This window comes from Lepisma saccharinum, chromosome 11, assembly GCF_977018435.1.
Source record: "Lepisma saccharinum chromosome 11, izLepSacc3.1, whole genome shotgun sequence".
In the NCBI taxonomy this organism is placed as follows: domain Eukaryota; kingdom Metazoa; phylum Arthropoda; class Insecta; order Zygentoma; family Lepismatidae; genus Lepisma; species Lepisma saccharinum.
Window position 1 is genome coordinate 77066776 of NC_139239.1, and position 18867 is coordinate 77085642.

At 40.0% G+C, this 18867-nt stretch overlaps 1 protein-coding gene across 1 annotated transcript; it reads left to right on the plus strand.

Moving 5' to 3' along the window:
- The first annotated feature begins 2527 nt into the window (after window positions 1-2527).
- LOC145994937 (uncharacterized) lies at window positions 2528-18867 on the plus strand. The gene is made up of 4 exons (XM_083131446.1): window positions 2528-2761; window positions 11573-11769; window positions 13030-13208; window positions 16342-18867. The coding sequence occupies exons 1-4, from the start codon at window positions 2597-2599 to the stop codon at window positions 17880-17882; spliced, it is 2082 nt and encodes a 693-aa protein (XP_082987572.1). The 5' UTR covers window positions 2528-2596; the 3' UTR covers window positions 17883-18867.

Consider the following 18867-nt stretch of genomic DNA (forward strand, 5'->3'; position numbering starts at 1 on the left):
TTGTTTGCGGGGGCCAGAGTTACAACTGCCGGGGCCAAAGCCCTCCCAGGCCCCCCCTAACGACGTCCCTGCTGCAGATTCAAAACAACCATACATAATTCATTTCCAATGTACGGGAATTTATTTTGAAGACATATAGAGGTAACACAATTAACGAATAAAATATGCGGGAATGTTAATAACAGGAAATTTGCTAGAGAACGAAGTGGGATAGGTTAATTATACAGGGAATAATGCACCTCTGTAGTTGCTTTGTTCATTCGTCGGTTTGAAAATAAATTTTTAAGTGAGAGTATTAGGGGAAGGGGGCAACTGTCCCCCGTGCTCACGCCTATGCCTGCGCAAGATGAAGACTAGCAACCACAAACAAAGATGAACTTCTTGATCCCATTTCAGTGGCTTCGGATGGACGAAACATCTTCAAATATTTCTTTCTTACGTTGTTATCTATATGTCCCTCACTCGTCTTCCTGGTTCCCATTTATTACCTTCACCATTTCGATCTCCTTCTCTCTCTTTCTTTCTTTCTTCTGAGCATTTTGTTCTTCCTTTTCTTCTCTTTCTTATCTTGCTTCTCCTTTTCTTTCTTTCTTCTTTTGAATATGTCGCTTTCTATCTTTATATCTCTCTCGTTCAATTTTCTCTATTTTATCTCCCTTTATTTATCATTCATTCTCTCTTTTTTCATTCTTTCTCTCTATTTCTGGGAATCTCGTTTTTCTTTATTTTCCTCTCGTTCATTATTTCTGTCTTTTCTTCCTTCATCTCTCTCTTCTTCTTCTTAGTCGCTCTCCCTTTCTCTCTTCTTTTGAAAATTTCTTTCTCCCTCTCTTTTATGCCTCTTTTTATATCGTTCACTCTTTCTCTCTCTCTTGATCTCACCTTCTCGTGAATGTCACGCATTAGGTTTATTGTATCGTCTTTCAGGTTTGGCTTAGAAAATTCAAGTTTATCTTGTTTCTCTTTCAGTTAAGCAAGGTTTCAGATGAATGTATCAATAACCATGTCTTTTTATGTATAGTTTTATTATTTTTCAATTGGGAATTTCAGATTGCTTTGCTACGGGGATCTAATTTCGGTGAAGTCAGAAACTCGGCACGAAAAGCGACACGGCAGAAGAGGCAAACTTCCACTGTTCAAGGATGAGTTGATCTTGGACGCACGCGTAAGACTTTCTGTCAGGAGAGGAAAGACCTTCGCATGTCCGATCGTGATGGACAGCCTGTGAGCTTTCCTCAAAGGTCCAGAAGCGTTTGTTGATATGCAAACACTCTCAAGGTTCCAAAGGCAGGGAGAGTTTCAAAACTTGACCGGTGTGACCTTTCCGAAATAAGGGTGCAAGGATACTGAATGTTCTTTTTGCATATCGCCTGTAAATATTGTCATGAAGACCATGGAGTGCATTCGGGAATCAGTACAATGATATTTGTCTTCACGATGGTTCGCAAATGTGAGAAGAGTACGTATAAAGTGTAAAAATTAAAATCATAAATTCAATGATAATTTCATTTTCATTTACTTATTTGCGAGGGATATTCAAAAAGAAGTCGAATTTTATTGCAATGTGCGTTCGCTTTTTTTTTGCCACTTTTGCCTAATCGCGACGATGAGTGATGATATGATGAAGCAACACTCACAAATAGCATCCACGTCAGGATTCAATCCCGGGACCCCTGGCTTCGTAGCACGAACTGTTTATTTAATTACATGCATCGTAATCACATTTCTCCCCTTCAAATATTACCCTTCGTTATTAATACATCGTTCCCAGCAATTTTCCCCTTTTTGGAATGTGTCGCAGTACATATTTCTGGAACAACAAGCGGATCATGCAGTAAAATAATTTTCTCTATTGACTGAAAATATCGACCTTTCAGTGAATTTCAACTTCGGGAAGAAAAATACATCCGCAGTTACAAAATCGGGTGAACAGAGGACTAGGAAAGAAGAGTTGTTTGATTCTGAGCCAAAATGTTGTGTGCGAGGAGCGATGGATGCACTGGCGCATTGTCGTGGTGTAGCATTCAAGTTTCGATTGCCCATGCTTGGAGCGTATTTTTTTCCCACTGCCTCTATTTTGTTTGTATTTACTTCATTTTACGACTTATTTTCTGCTATGTTTGGCTAATCACGACGATGACGGTAATGGTACTGATGAAGGACCGCTCATAAAGAAGCAACCTCTGTTGCATACACATAATTCGATGATCAGACGGGAGTGAGTACGCCACGTGCACCTTAGTTAAACAACGCTGAAAGCCCAGTTCAAGGACTGCAAACAGAAAACAATGGCCGCCAATCATCGATGCTATAATAACAGGAACAGATCTCTCACGAAGCAGGAAACTGTTCGTCCAATTGGCGAAACAACAAAGGGAGATATTTAGGGGGAAAAGCATGCAGAACCGAAATTCATATGTCTTTTTCCTTCCGCCCAGCCTTGTCAAAAGGTTACGAACTTAATTTTCCTCCTCTTCATAGATAGGCTGCGTCCTCAGTTCTTTCTCTGAAAGGGCTGGCAAAGGAAGGTTCGTTGCTGTTTGGTGTCTTAGGTGTACTTTGTTTTGTTTATGAATTGTTTTTTCTGTTGAGAATTATGAGAGTGTTAGCACTCTTTGGACTGTTTTCACTTCTTGCTGCTTTCCCACCATTGCCGTGTCTGCCGATGGCAGGTGTCCCTGACATGAAACGGGACAGGAACGAAGAAGAGGGCGCACTGTTCGAAGGTGATATTCTTCTTGGACCTGGTGAAGACATAGCCGTAAGTAGTAGCTTTCCAAGTCCTAGTCTTGCTTCGGCAGATTGCCATTGCTGTGCAGTGCTACCCAATTGTCCACCGGGAAGCCTCAAGAAAGTTTTATGCAAAGTAAATGCGGTTTAGTAGAAATCAATGCAATTTTTTTTTGTGGAAAATACTGTGGTTCTAACAGTTACGAAAATTGTTACAATTTCATTGTGCATGTGGCCTCCCCTAGTGGCGTAGTTTGATTGATTGAGTTTGTGTTTTAAGTCCACTTTATGCACAGTAAGGCTAATCAGGACTGGACCTACAGTTTAAAGTGAGATCCGAACCACTTGTGCCTCCACCGGGTATCGAACCCTGGACCCCTTACCCAGTGACGTAGTGATCGTCACCTTGATCCCGGGTTCGATATCCGATGGAGGCACGTAGTGGTTCGAATTCCACTTTAAACTGTAGGTCCAGTTCTGATTAGCCTTTCTGTGCATAAAGTGGATGTAAACTAAAATAACTCTTTATTCATGTATGCGTGAGAGTAATTGTAGATAAGGGGAGCATCTGTTTCTCTTACTCGTGTAAATATCCGCTGTACATTCATTATTACACTGACTTAGGGGTACCAACACTTAAATCTGTCACTGGCAATTAAGACAAGGAGGTAAGAAAGTGACATTAAATTACCGAAAATTTACAAATACAAAATGCTATAATAATAATAATAATAATAATAATAATAATAATATAAAAATGACCGCTAATACTCTAGATATTTGTTTCCATATTGCTAAAACGAGTATTTGCTCGGACCTCCCACAGATTTCAACAAAAATCGACGCTCCTGGGAGGTAGTTAAATAATAATACCATAAATATAATAATTTGCGATTTCTGGATTTTGTGTACTTTTTGAAGGAGCTATACCGTTCGCAATTCCAACTGGCGGCTGGGAAACAACAAATCAGCGATCAGTTTACTTCTCCTCGACTGACATCGAGCATTTTCCAGTCACAAAGCACCGAAAGTTCCTGGCGGGACGAAGCATATGAGCGTCGGATACGCAGCATGTTGCCAAACGTATTGAAAAACAGGGGGGACACTGGACAAACAAGCTAATAAATATAACTGACAAGAACAGACGTAGGCTACGCTTGTCAACGTTGTAGCGGGGGAGAGATGTTACCCCTACAGCTTTTACTTCGCAACTGAGGTTGTTGACACTCATCGAGGCACACATCCCCGAAGACGATTGGTGGACAGTACAGATATAGCTATGTACGTAGGTCAGGCGCCAGTTGGGCTTGCGATCACTATAACCTGCTCAAAATCTCTGGATTGTAAGTTTTACGCATTCTACGCGTTTGTAGGCGTATTCGACTCGTCAAGTAAAAAATCTTTTACGTGAAAATAACCCTGTTGGCATGTTGAGATTGAAGGCTGTCAATCGCTAATTTCCTATATATCTGAGTCTACTATGCTAGGGAGGGTTGAGCTATGTTCTTTGGAATACTCGTTGCTTGCTTATGTAGCGTCAAGAGTCGATTATCTGTGGCAAGGAACGTCATGGTATAAATGAATGGGTTGCCACGAGATAGAACTAAGCCACATCTAGGAGAGATAGGTTTTAAAGTTCAAACATGCCCACAAATATATGTTCACACTCGAAATTTCTTCTGCCACTCGTACTTTGCGGTCTAACATAAAAAAAATCTGCCTTGTAATTTTGTAACCGATTCTCATTTCAATTCAATTTAAATGTTTTGCAATTGTCTGCTGAAAATAAATATAGTTTAGCATTATCTCGTCCCTACCTTTTCAAATGTAATATTTTTTGGAGTAAACATATGATAGATTGATTGATTTATCTTATTTTACTTCGCGTTTTGTGCCTCTTGGCTAATTTGCGAAGATGGGGATGACTGATGAAATGATGAAAATTGATGAATGGACATTCACAAACAACCATGCCCGAGCGGGATTCGAACCCGGGACCCCTGACGTCGCAGCGCGATGTGTTAGGTGGGAGAACAAACGGGGTTAGGTGGGAGAACAGCCACAGGCTGAACCTCGCCCTTTAATAAAGAAAATTTGAATTGAATTGAATTGAATGTGTTAACCACTCAGCCACAGGGACATATGATAGAACATTAAATAAACGCAGTTCTATCCAATCCATATTCATTAAGCTGATATATAATCAATATATATATATTATTCTATTCCATTTTGCTCTCAGGCACGTAGCCATGGGGGGCTGGGGGGATGAAGCCCCTCCATGTTTCGTTGGTTTATAAACCTGCAGCTTTTTATAATGTTTAAGCAACTGTAGCTTATAAACCATGAAGTCAACCTTACTTAATCTGTTTGTGTTTTGTCCGGTGTTTCGTGCAGTGGCGTGTCCAGGGGAGTGTTGGGTGCTGCAAATCTGTGCTGATGATGTGCCACTAGCAGTGCATGTGGATTTTCATGTTCCCACACATGACTGTTTTTACTATTGAACACACCAGTTTTCGTGAAGATAGCATCATCAGTCCATAGTACCGTATTCTGAAAATTGGGGGTAGTTTCAATTTGATGAACAAACCATTGGCTAAAGTCCTCACGTGGGCCAAAGTCCCGAGGTAAAAGTTCTTGCACTTTCTTCAATTTGTACGGGTGCATCCCCTCTTCTGCCAGGACTCGCCACACAATCACATGGGAGGTGTTTCGTTCGTGGGCTAGTGCGCGCGTACTGGTGCCTGGATGATCCATCACTGCAGTTAGCACATCTTCCACAAACCGTCGTGTTCGCACACTTCGCGGTCGTCCAACTTCTCGACGAGGTGGCAACACTGATCCTGTTTCCCGAAGTCGAGTGTCTACAGTTTCAAATAAGGTGTGCGATGGTAACACCCTATTTGGAAAACGTGCCCCATACAGACGCCTTGCAGCACGGCTATTACCTCCAGCCTCCCCATAAATCAGATGCATGTCCGCCAGCTCTTGTGACGTGTATGCAGCCATCCCTTACACCGGGCTACACGTGTTTATGTCAATTGGGGGACACATTTTCTGCAGTTAGAAACTTGGTCACCACACGCAGTTTCAGGTGCACCGACATAGTATGGTTACATATTGCCATTTTCCTTGCGCTCTAGTTCAGCAACCCATGGTGAAGTTTGAAACTTGGAATGGAGAAGGGGGAAAGTCTGAAGAGTACAATGCATGGTTGCTCAAAATCCAAAATGTCTTTAAACCGTCAGAAAAAAAATAGGAGGCATTACTTTTCAGCCCGCCCTCGTACCTTGGTAAATGTGCGTTACCGGACATATGTTGATATCAACTTTTTTGTTCCTTTACTTATCAGGAATCACCTCCTGAAGTTTGTCCCTATAGTTTCTGTTCACCCTGTATATAAAGTAAAACTTGACTAATTCATATATGTTTGACTTTTATGGCATTATAATAGCTATTTTTCGCGATACGCTTGCAACGCTCCGCTAACAACATCGTTCTAGCATATTTTTTTCAGTGCCTTTCCTGGCCGGACTCCGGGTAGGTTTGGCGTAAAGGACTCTATATGTCTTGCTATCCAGGGTTGGCATGTTTAAAACAAAAGTGTTTTAAACAACTTGTTTTAAACGTTTAAAACACACGGCTTTTTTACAAATGTTTAAAACGTTTAAAACGGAGTGTTTTAAACATGCTTTTTCAGACATGTTTAAAACACATTTTAATACTAGACGTTTGATAGTTTGTGGTTATTTGCGTGTTTTATAATTATGCCTTTTCATTCAATCCGTGTCATTTTGTTTATTGTGCATCGAAATCTGTGCAGTGGCTGAAAATGTATCATGAAGCATATCATGATGAATACCCGTGGCAGTGGGTCACGCTCATGTTTAAAACACCTGGCTGTTTTTGTTACAGGTGTTTCAAATATTTTTAAAACTGAATACTACATGGATGAAACCGTTTTTTTTCCTCACTTAACACACTGCAAATGTTGTTAATGTCAATATTTACTTGCATTCATGATAAAATGTCGCATTAAAAAAACAAAGAAAAACAGAGCTACTACGTGAACTCAGTTGGGCCTGGCAATTGTGGATTAGTCAGTTCTCGAACTGCATACAGAGATTTAACACTAATATAAATGTGTATTTTAAGAAGTTAGTCAATCGTTTACTTTATAACAGGAACACAGTCCATCCTTGGAGGATTAACAGATTCCTTATTAATTACTATTCTTAGAAAATAAGTCTTCTTGGCATTAGGTTTTAAACTTATTTGTTTTGTTTCTTTTATTAAAAAAAAAACACAAATTTTGCCAACCCTGTTGCTACCTATCTGGAGGCCGGAGGGAAAGCTTGGATCTGTACAGTACGCGCGCAATGCTCTCTTGAATGCCGGCGTACGGAACAGAGAGCCACGCGATTGGTTCTAGAGCTCATGTGACCCTTCCTGCCTTCGAACGCAGGCGACAGAAGCAGAATTCCTACCCGTTTCTTCGCGCTCGTGATGACAATACGCAATATTGACTGACGTAACTTTACCAAACTCAAATATACGACTTCTTAATGACTACTGCATTGTATAATTTATCGCACAAACAGCGATGTGCATTAAAAACTAAAAGATCAACACAGTTTTTGTCAATTAAGTTGGTGAAGTCCTCGTGGTAGAAGTTCAGCTATTTCGTTAGTATCTAACTGCTTAATATTGTGTTAATAGAATGTTTAGCATTCGTTTCAAAACTCAGCATTCTCAAGATGCAATAAACAGTGGTCTGAATTACTAATCGGCACTGTTACGTCAGCAGAGTGTACGATAGTTGGATCATCCACCTACCTCTGTATCAGAGTGTTGCACAGCGCGCCAAGACGACAGAGGTCCCTAGTTCGAATCCCGGCGTGAGCACGGGTGTTCTTTGTGTCTCCTCATCAACTTCATCAATATCATCACTCATATTCATATTCGGGATTAACCAAAAGTGGTAGAAAAGCGAAGTAAAATAAACCAAATCAATCAGTAGTTGCATCACCCACAACAATGACGTCTACTGTTGTTCAGAGGCGTTTCTGATTCAGGTAGGTTTTTTAATGTCATGCAGAAAGGTTTCCTTGATTATAAAAAAGGTATAAAATATGCATGGATCATATTTTATTGAAAAACCCAGCTGACTTCAGGCAAATAAACAATACCTGTGGCGACTAATTCCACAAGTAAATTATTAAGCAAAAAGGGGCCGACCCTTCCTTCGGACTTGGCGTTCCCACCCGAAATGCCCATGCTACGCCACAGACTATATTTATGTAGATCTCTACTACTTAGTAGTAGTGGTAGTAGTATTAGTAGTAGTAAATCGACTAATTAATTAATTATAAGTATTATTAATCAATTATGAGTATTATTATTTAATTAAAGTATAATAGAACAATGGTAATGCGAATTTGGAGAAAGTTTTAGAAATAACCCCCCCTTGATGAAATCCTGCGTACGCTACTGCTGTGTGCTACAAGAGCTAGAAGTACAACACTAGGGGAAAATGTCGAAAAGTCAGCTTCGTTTGCTTGATTTCTCAAAACGACCGAAGCCAGGAACCAGTTGCGAATCTGAAGGTAAGTAACCATATGTCAACTGCATACTTTCTCCCATATGCAAATGCAGTGGCGCAGGAACGAGTGGGGGGGGGGGTTGGAAGGGTCCCTAAAACTTTACTGTGACTCGAAAGGGTCAACGTCACAGATTTTGTTTTGTTTTGGTCCACTTTATGCACAAAAAGGTTAATCGGGACTAGACCTACAGTTTAAAGTGGGATTCGAACCACTATGTGCCTCCACCGGGTGTCGAACCCGGGACCCCTTGATTACAAGGTGAATCACAGATTTAGAATTAATGTAAGTACTTATATTTTAATGTCGCCGCTTACAATTTTAACAAATTAATTAGAGCTGTTCGAAACCCGCAAACTTAAGTGGATAGTAATTTGTTTTCTCCTCTCGCTTCACTTTCGCTTGAGCTTGAGTGATCCCATGTTTTGGTATGGTTTATTTTTCTTCGCTTCTTTTCTGCCGCTTTTGGCTAATTGCGAAGATGAGGATGAGTGATGACATGATGAACGGACTCGCAAAGAACACCCATGCTCAGACCGGGATTCGAACCCAGAGCTTTTGGCACCGTAACGCGCTAAGCTAACCACTCTGTCAGGGAGGTCAGCTCCCCCCGTGTTGTCATGTTTATAACCTCCCTCCCTTGTGTCGATGTTAAAAACTTCAACAACAACTCTGCTTCGCTGTGTACAGTTTTCCCCTTGAAGATAATACAAACACTTGACACTGACTGAAGGTGACGATGATGTAGAGAAGAATGCAACACTTTGACAACGCAAGGTAGGATGCAGGCACGTACCAAGGGGGAGGGCTAAGGGGCTGAAGTCCCCTCCCTGGAAATCCTACAAATATCTAATATAAATAATGTATAGAGATAGTTAATTTTACTCCCTTAGCAGGATTAAACTTTAGATCGAAAAAAGTTTAGTGTATAATAGAGGAACCAGGTTATAATTTCATTTTCTACCATTTAATCCAAAGAATAAATGGATGCACAGCTCTCAAAATGTATAGTTTTTTTTGTGAGAGGTCACAGAATATAAACTTCATGAGTAAAATTTGGCCCTAACTTTTAAAGCCCTAACTTAACGGAATGTGTAAAAGTGAAAAACAAAATACAATAACTATAAATTTTATTAGACTAACTGTACAAAATATAAGAAAAACAATGGACAACATTTGTGCTGAATATTCACTCATACGGAAGATTGAGTAGCAATGTCTCTCCATTTATATAATAATAATAACAATAATAACAACGATAAATTTGGATTAAAATTGATTTATTTTTAATAACTTATAATAGTTATTATTGTAAAATGACATTTATAACCGTGGTAATAATTATTATTATCATTATTATTTCTACTAATCAAGTTTTATCAGTTGCCTGCCCACCCTCTACAAATATTTCTGCCGACGCCTGCGCTGGAAAGGGATGAGCCCCCTCCCTAAAATAAAATCCTTGCTACGGGGCTGCTTGCATTGTAATCATCTCCCAGACAAGGCTCCGTTGTAAGAGTTGCCGACACACGCTCGCTCTAATAAAGACGATTGTATTATTATTATTATTATTACAGTAGGTTTATTGTAGAAGTTTCTTTGAAGTCCATTTTGTGCTTATATTTAATAAACTATGGTGAGAGACAGCAACTTAAAATACATTTTGGGAGGCAAGGTTGGCACAAACAATATTTTATGTCAGTAAATACATGTAATATCTGTCCTTCTACATGATTTGGGTGGGGGGGGGGAGGAGTAGAAGTGCCTTGCTCCCGAAGTCAGCGCCTATCTATGCACTGCACCTCCTTCCCTGTATTGACATAAAACAGTAATAATATGTACAGGGTGTCCCACTAGCTTTCGAACCCGAGAAATACGTTATAATTTCCGAACAAACATACATAGGAAAATGAAATTCACAACACACGTACCTTGTTTCATGCTGAATACATGATCGTCACAGCAGGTGCTGCAAGTGTCTTCCCTGGACGTCCAGGCATGTTTATACACGGCGTTCCATATTGTGAAAAGTCCGATGTAGAGTCTCCGGTGTGATCTCGTGAATCGCATTATCGATGTTGTTTCGCAACTCTTGCAGTGATCGTGGTTTGTTTCTGTAGACACAAACTTTAAGGAAACACCATGAAAAGAAATCCGGAATGTTCAAATCTGGGGATCTTGGAGGCCACAATCCTTTGAAGATGATTCTGTCACCAAAAAAAGGACTCAATTTCTGCCATGGACACGTTGTAAGTATGGCATGTCGCTCCGTCTTATTGGAAATAACCACGATGCAGTTATTCATCATCCAGCTGATTCACAAATGCACTGAAGATGTGTAAGTAATCTTGTGTGTTTACTGTATCTTCAAAGAAGATGGGTCCAATGATACGCTGTCGGGAAATTGCACACCAAACTCCCACTTTCATTGGTCCTTTACTGCGTAAATTCACGTTGAACGGTCTGATACGATCCCGGTATCCAATATTTATTTACAATGAACACGCGTTCTGGTACGGTGTACCGATCCATCCTCGCGATGCAGGGACTTGCGCATCACACTAACCCACACTCACTACTTCCCCTGGCGCCACCTACCGTCTATGTTTTGAGGCGTGCTTTTATGTTCAACCCTGTCTCGTGTTCAGCATGAAACATGGTACGTGTATTGTGAATTTCATTTTCCTATGTATGTGTGTTCGGAAATTATAAAGTATTTTTTTCGGGTTCGAAAGCTAGTGGGACACCCGTTATAATCCTAGGTAACAAATCTTTTGGGAGTATTACATATTTCTATATTCTTAACAAGAAAACAAATTTCAAATCAGGCTCCACCTCAATTTCATAAAATAAATTACAGTACAAACTGATGATCTCGACCAGGAATTTTTCCAGTCATTTTCCGTTTTCTGCGCGGCTCTGAGGCCCGCCCAGCCTTGTATCAATGTGTACCTGGGGGGTAAAGGCGGCCGGGCATGATGCTGATCACATCATCCCAACTATGACCGACATGAAGAATACATGGAGCTCTATACCTTCACATCACCCCACATGCCTTCATGGCATGTGTGCACAAGCACAGGGATAGGGATATTTTTATCTTATAAACTTTAAATTGCAATTTATAATGTGTCACTTACCACTCTGACGTTTTAAACTCCAAATATACAACCATTTGAAATCCGATGTCATTTTGAAACGCCTTGTATATATTCTTTCTAACAATTTTACTTATACTGCAGTCGAAAAATCTACTTCTAAACCCAGAGATTCGATGGCCAAACAGAACCCTGTATTATGAGATCAGTGACGAATATAACGAGGAGCAGAGGAGCGCCATCATTAGGGCCATTTCGGATCTCCAGAAGGTGACCTGCGTGAGACTTGTTCCAAGGACTGAAGACCAACAGGCATATCTGGTCATCAGGAACGTCTACGGGTAAGAGCATTACCTAAGTAATTTCTGCCATCCAGTTTCCCCGTATTTTTTCACCCCAATGATTCCTGATCATGTCAATCTCCCAAAAGAACATTCGAATAATGAATATTAGTATATTATTTGAAATTGCATGCAATATCTGTCCCTCTACTGTTTTCAAATATCCAGACGTCATACTTGATTTTGATATCTAAAAAACATATGCGCGAGACCCGGGTTCGATTCCCGGGCTGGGTGATCAAAGGTGGGAATTTTTCACCCAGGCTCGAAACAATAGGTAGCGGGGGAGGTGGCCGAAACGTGGTGCTGATCACATCACCTCCAAAATTGCCGAGATCGAGAATGTGAGGCCCTACCCCCATATCCCTTAAATGTGCCTTCAGGCGTCGTTAACGGGTGGGTGAGGGTGGTCTTCGGCCCGCCTTGACAGAGTATATAGCCTGCATGAGAAATTTTCAGAATCATTTCTAGCGGGACTAGAATCAGACGCGCACAAAAGGATAAAGAGTGAATATAAGAAATAAAAAGATCGGGAAATGGAAAAGAAGAGAGAGAAAGAAGGAAAGAAAATGGGAGGGAGAGAAACGATAAATAGAGAACCGAAGGAAGAAAGAGGCAGATGGAGAAAGGAAAAATAAGTTACTCATTTACAAATACATGTAGTAACCAGTTAGTTATCGTTTATCCAAAAAAAAAAGTAAGTCTTACTTGTAACTGTGTTAAGTTACACAGTAGTAGTAAAAGTTAGTTCCAAAAAATGGATTACAGTTTGACCAAGACAATGCCTCTGTGGGGTTGTAGTCAAGGCTGCCTGCAGGGTTCTTTTTCGGGGGGGGGGGGGGAGCAGTGCTTAAAGTTGGGGTCTGCTGTCTTTTATGGCACCTCTTGTATATGTTTTCATGCTACAATTTGGGCCTCCCCAATGGCCACATTGCACAGTGGCTCCGATCCCACTTTAAACTGTAGGTCTAGGCCCGATTAGCCTATCTGTGCACAAAGTGAACTTAAGACAACAATTCAATCAATCATGCTACAATTTCAGAATTTGAATTGATGAAGTCTTTCCAGATATCTCAAAGGAGAGGGGGCAAGAGCCCCCCCTGCGTGCGCCCTTGGTTATGGTAGAATGGTTCAGAAAGAAGGGAAAACGAGAGGAGAAAACAAAATGACTGTGCACTTTAGTTCACGAGTTTGCCAGGGACATTCTTGTTTTGGTTAAGATGTACCTTTTCTACATATGAGTAAATCCTTCTCTTTCAGTTGCGCGTCTCCTGTGGGGTTCCACAGGGGCAGGAGGGAGCTGAGGCTCCACTTCCCCGGCTGCTTCACCCGCGGAACCATCCAGCACGAGTTCTTTCACGCTCTGGGCTTCTGGCACGAGCACTCCCGAGGCGATAGGGACGACTACATAAGGATCATGTGGGAAAACATCAGGAAAGGTGAGGCTGAGAGAATTACCAGGTCTGAAAGCCTGAGAAATGAATTTTATCGATAGACCTAGTATATCATAGGCAAGGAAGCATATTTGTACCAGGTAGTTGTAATTGAAGTGACGGTGTTCAGAGTGGTACAGCACGGGCTGTAATGAGAGTAGCAGTCTGAAACTTCGTAGATATGCTAGTGAAGCAATGCGCTCGCGAATTATGAAAAAAATAGTTCCAATTCTCGCCACCAGGGTAAAAAATGGCGCTGTAAGCAGTCAAAACTTGGTATAGTTACAGGAAAAACACTATAAATCGCAGAAAACAATACTCTTTGTAATAAAATATCGCTACAATTTCACTATTCGAATTACATGAACATTACTAAAGGAAAAAGCAACAAGCGTCACCAACAACAACCAGGGAGCTCACACAAAAGTTAGGCAATTTCACCTACTTTGACGTCAGAGTTACGGAAAATTCCACGTTTTGACTGCTTACAGCGCCGTTTTTTACCCTGGTGGCGAGAATTGGAACTTTTTTTCATAATTCGCGAGCGCATTGCTTCATTAGCATATCTACGAAGTTTCCGACTGCTACCCTCATTACAGCCCGTGCTGTACCACTCTGAACACCATCACTTTAATTATAACCACCTGGTATATGTCCAATTACGACGATCTCCATGGTGGAGTGGTTAGCACAGAGCGCTACGACGTCAGGAGTTCCAGGTTCGAATCCAAGCCTGGAATAGGTATTCTTTGTAAGTGTCCCTTCATCTATTTCATCATATCGTCACTCATCATCATCTTCGCGATTAGCCAAGAGTGGCAGCAAAATAAACAAAGCAATCAATCTCTCATTACTTCCAGACTTTACAAACAGGCGATCGAAAAGCAGCGATAGGTCACGTGTGCCTTTGTGATGAATGCACACAAGAATGTCATTAAATGTGACAGTAGAAACAAAATGTTTGTAATTCGAACGGTCCTGGATATCAGTTCAAAATTTTCGAACTCTTAAAATGGACGCTAGTGGCAACCCTGTCATACGCCCCGCTTCAGAATGTGTCCCTAAATCCGCCAATGTTTCCCAGTATCTGTCCACACTGATTATACTCAGAAAAGACACTAGCAGAAAATAAGAGAGAAAAGAAAGTTAATATCTACTATGAAAAATGAAAAGCAGAAAGAGAACAAGACAGAAAAAACAAAATGGAGAAATTAATGAAAGGAAAATATACAAAAGAAAAGAAGAAAACGTCTTAAACTACAGGGTGTTAAAAAGTCACGTAATCATGATTTTGAACGTACGTAACTTTTGTACAAAAAGGGATAAAGACACGAACCTTGGACTGGGTATTAACTTTGTCTATGTAGCAATGGCGACTCGTGCCTTTTTTTTGGGGCATAGGAAGAAGTTGTGGTAAACAGGAAGGTTTGAAAAATGCGTTCAATTAATGTCACGCGTATCGCTTGTACTATCCAATGCATTTAGAATGTTAGCTGCAGACCCATGCACCAGGTAGGACAAGGGTCCTCCTTGCCCTCCTTGAACTATGAATTATTTTAATGTGAACCTACATAAACCTACGAAAATAGAATTGACAATATTTTAGACTTTGTAAGAATTTCGACTTTGCCCCCCCCCCCCCTGTTGTTGTGTGAATTGAGGATAATAAAAAGTGCTCCTTGAACTCTGAAATTATGCTTCTAAATTGTGTTAGGATTTATTATTAATTAGTATAGTTTTAAGTTCAATTATGCATTTACTTTGGGAATTTGAACTTGTGTTGCTTATTATTCACTATAGTTATGTAATATTATTAATTTTCCCACAAAATTGTGTACAATGGCTCAACCAGCGAAATGGGTTCAGCCTAGAACTTGAAACGGTTTGAGGAAATTGTTTGTTTAATCCCAACCTTCTATCAATTTCCAGTCATACAATTTCCTCACGAACAAAATCGGGCAGGATAAAGAAAAGATAGAGGATGATCGTGACATGGTTGTAAAGAGCTTGTCTTTGGACATAATTTTATTTTTATTTCCTGAAAATATATTCCTTTGAATTAGAGCTCCCTCTCCCAGATCCTTACTTTGCAGATTATGCTAGATTTTGCCATTATGCCAACAAAGAACAAACTGTGCTAAGTTTAGTATCACTTTGCTGCAGTTAGCATCACTGATTGAGGAAACTCTTGGTGCTCCCTCGCTGGGTCTTTGAAAAACGCAATCTGCCCCCTGCCCCTTCCACTCCTCACCCATCTGTTTGTAGTGATACCAGTAAGGTTCCTCGGGCGGGGCAGCAAAGACTGTGTCCATCGTTTATGGGCTTTGGCTGGAGCAAGTGACAGTTGCTAACCTAGTCAATTGTACGTACCTTGTGTTCATGATTTTATAACACTCATTATTATTAAACTCCTAAAAAGTAGAGAACTGGAAATAAGTTTAAATGAACAGTAGGAAATTCCTCACTTCCTACATGGAGGAATCACACCTGCTATGTGGATGTATTTGTAAACATTAAACAAGGTCTAAAAAAGTTTTGCACGAAGTAAAAATAAACATGAATAAAATACAGATATGGAGTAGCTTCCAATAATTTTCGATGCGTATCGATGGTCTCCGTAGTTATTTATCGAATTGATGAAAGAACGATACATTTTTACGCATTTCTTGAATTACAGGATGATTTAAGGGGTTAATAATTATGACATATTCATAAAAATGTATTTTTTCGAAATTACAAAGTGTACTGGCAAAATTGGTCATGTCAGAGGGCACTACCAAGTATGCAAGCTATGTTATTCAATCGATTTGTCGTACAAAAATATAGGTAGGTTAGTCTTATGTATGATAAGATGGAACCTATATGTAATATTTAAATAAATATGAAGATAGTAAGACTTTCCCTGTAGCCCTCATGGATGTCTCAGTTTCCATTTCTGAAAATTTGGTCACCCTGACTTGGCCACAACTAAGATTTGAATGTCTGTGACTAAAATCTATTGAAAGGTACTTAAATATCCTATGCACTTAAATTTGCAAACAAAAATAGCCATTAATTATTTAAACAGTAGTATATGCACTTGATGTATGCAAAGTGACTAAACAGTGTTTGCTCAAATTACATTTTTTTGGCATTACAGGTGCGGAGCACAATTTCGTTGCCAGGGCTCAGTCTGAAGTCCATCTACTTGGAATGCCATACGACTACAACAGTGTGATGCACTACAGGTCCACAGCATTCTCAAAAGATGGCCGAAGTTCTACCATCGTACCTTTGAAACCACAAGTGGCTATCGGCCAACGTTTGCGATACAGTAAAATTGACTTGGCCAAACTGAACCGTTTGTACAATTGTGATGGTTACTATAAGGGAGAGGACGTTCCAGGTGCTCGGCCTGCCATGCCCTTTACGGACAAGCCAGCGGCACAAAATCCATCTGAAAACATGGGACAGAATGCAAGTACCCAAAGTCAGTCAACTCAGCAGTATACCACATCTCCTTCTACACACGGACACTCCCCTACACCCAATCAACAGGTTCAGTCCACCATTAACCAGAATCCAGGTCAGGACAACCAAAATCAATCCCAGAACAAACAACACCAAGTCAACAACCAGAATCAAGCTCACAACAAACCAAATCAAACTCACAACAACCATAATCAAGCCCAGAATGCAGGATATGCATTCAATAGTCAAGTCCAAAGCTACCCCTCTAGGATTCAGAGACACGATTCTTTCCACAGACCACAATCCTCCTCAAATGATGACATTCAGTTTGATTCTTCTTCTCAGTACTCGAATAACGAAAGAAACCAAGGAAATAACTATTATGGAAGTCAGCAGAATCCTCAACAATACAGCAGCAACAGTCGACGACATAACATGAACCCAAACCAACAGAGAAATGCAGAACAATTCAGTAACCAACAACCATATTCCAATTATGGTTATCAGCAACAGCAAAGCAACCAGAGAGGTTATGGTTATGGAAATCAAGCTACAAACCGTTACAACAACCAGCCAGTTAACTTCCAAGTGAAACGCAGTACAAATTATGCACGTCATATGCCACAACGCAATAACAATGAAAGAGGCAACTACGGTGGAGGACACAGCTCGCGCAGGCCACAAAATCAGCTAAGGAACAATCGAGGTGGATGCTCGTCGTCAGAGAACCAAAACAATGACAGAGGGTACACCAATGAAGACTACAACAATGAGGAACACCAACAAGAACAGAATAATAATTGCAGGGAATCAAGTCAGAGCAACAATTCGGGAAGAAGAAGGAACCATGGATCATCCAGCAGTGGTAGGTATCCAAGTCGAGGACATGACCAACAGTATCCCAATTCTCGTCGGAATAACTCTCCTCAAAATTCAAATCAAGGGCAGCAATATCCACGTGACAATAATCACAGAAAAACCTCAGACTCAAATTCCGGATACCAATACCAACAGCCAGAATCAACTAACAACAATGGGGGAAATTCCAACAACAGAAACAGACAACAGCATCACCAAAATGAATCTGACATGTCAGAACCTACACCATCAAAGGAAGAGGAACGTTATCACATAAAGCAAGAATATTTCAGTGGAAATCAAAACACAAAAAATAAAGATGCTGATTTGCTTTCCAAAGTTGAATCTGAGGTGGGAGGAAGTGATGAATGAAGAGAAAATTACTCTCTCTCTCATTCTGTCTGTCTGTGTGTGTGTCCCCCTACGTTCCTTACTAGGTTAAGAAATTCTGCACCAGACAACTATTTTTGATCAGTTGTAAATAATTATGTGAATGACTGTATTTCAGTGGTTTATGGTACACAATTTGTAAAAAGGAAAGGAAAATATTTGTGCCAGATCTTTGTGTTGAGTAAAGTAATATTTCAAAGAAATAATAATAAATTATGTAAAATTCACTTTATGCTCAGATAGGCTAATTGGGACTGAACTTACTGAACCACTGTGAAATGCGACTCCACTGGAAATTCACAGGACTCCTTGATTATGTCATCAGGGAAGCCTGAAAATCATAATAATTACTAGAACATAGTAGCAACTACTTAACTATTTACATGGCAGACATGGTAAAGTGAAATGGCATATTAAAAATGAGAAAGGAATTAAAGAAAATTATTACTTAGATTACTTAGGAACTATCCTGATATCCTTTAACTTTCACTGAGAGAATTATACGATTTCAAATCTCAAATTGTATTTTTTAAAGAATGATGTTTACTTTTTGTACAAGAGACATTCTATCATATCATATATCACATTCTATCCATGATGCCTGTCACATCTGAATTTATGTGCATATTTTTTCTTTTCTTTTTAAACTGCTCTTTTCTCTCTTTAGGCTAATTTCGATGATAATCAGATTAGATTAAATTTATGCAGAAAATACCCACAAAAGAACACTAATGCTCACAGCATGATTCAAACCTGGGTGAGATGAGAGTATATCACTCAACACCAAGGTGGCAGATCTGGATTTATAAATAAATATGGTGGCTATATGTCTAGGGATCAGTGGCGTATTTTGAAATTTTGACATGGTTTATCTGCAACAATTCTTACTTATTGTATATATTTGTTATATATTAATTAGATATGATAGAAACAAAACACCAATGCAGGCATGCAAGTAAAACAAAAA

What these genes read in the sequence shown, in the direction of transcription:
- LOC145994937 (XM_083131446.1), top strand. Translation starts at nt 2,597, where the DNA reads ATGAGAGTGTTAGCACTCTTTGGACTGTTTTCACTTCTTGCTGCTTTC. An exon ending in GTCATCAGGAACGTCTACGG is followed by an intron (nt 11,770 to 13,029) that starts GTAAGAGCATTA and finishes CTTCTCTTTCAG; the next exon opens with TTGCGCGTCTCCTGTGGGGT. An exon ending in GTGGGAAAACATCAGGAAAG is followed by an intron (nt 13,209 to 16,341) that starts GTGAGGCTGAGA and finishes TTGGCATTACAG; the next exon opens with GTGCGGAGCACAATTTCGTT.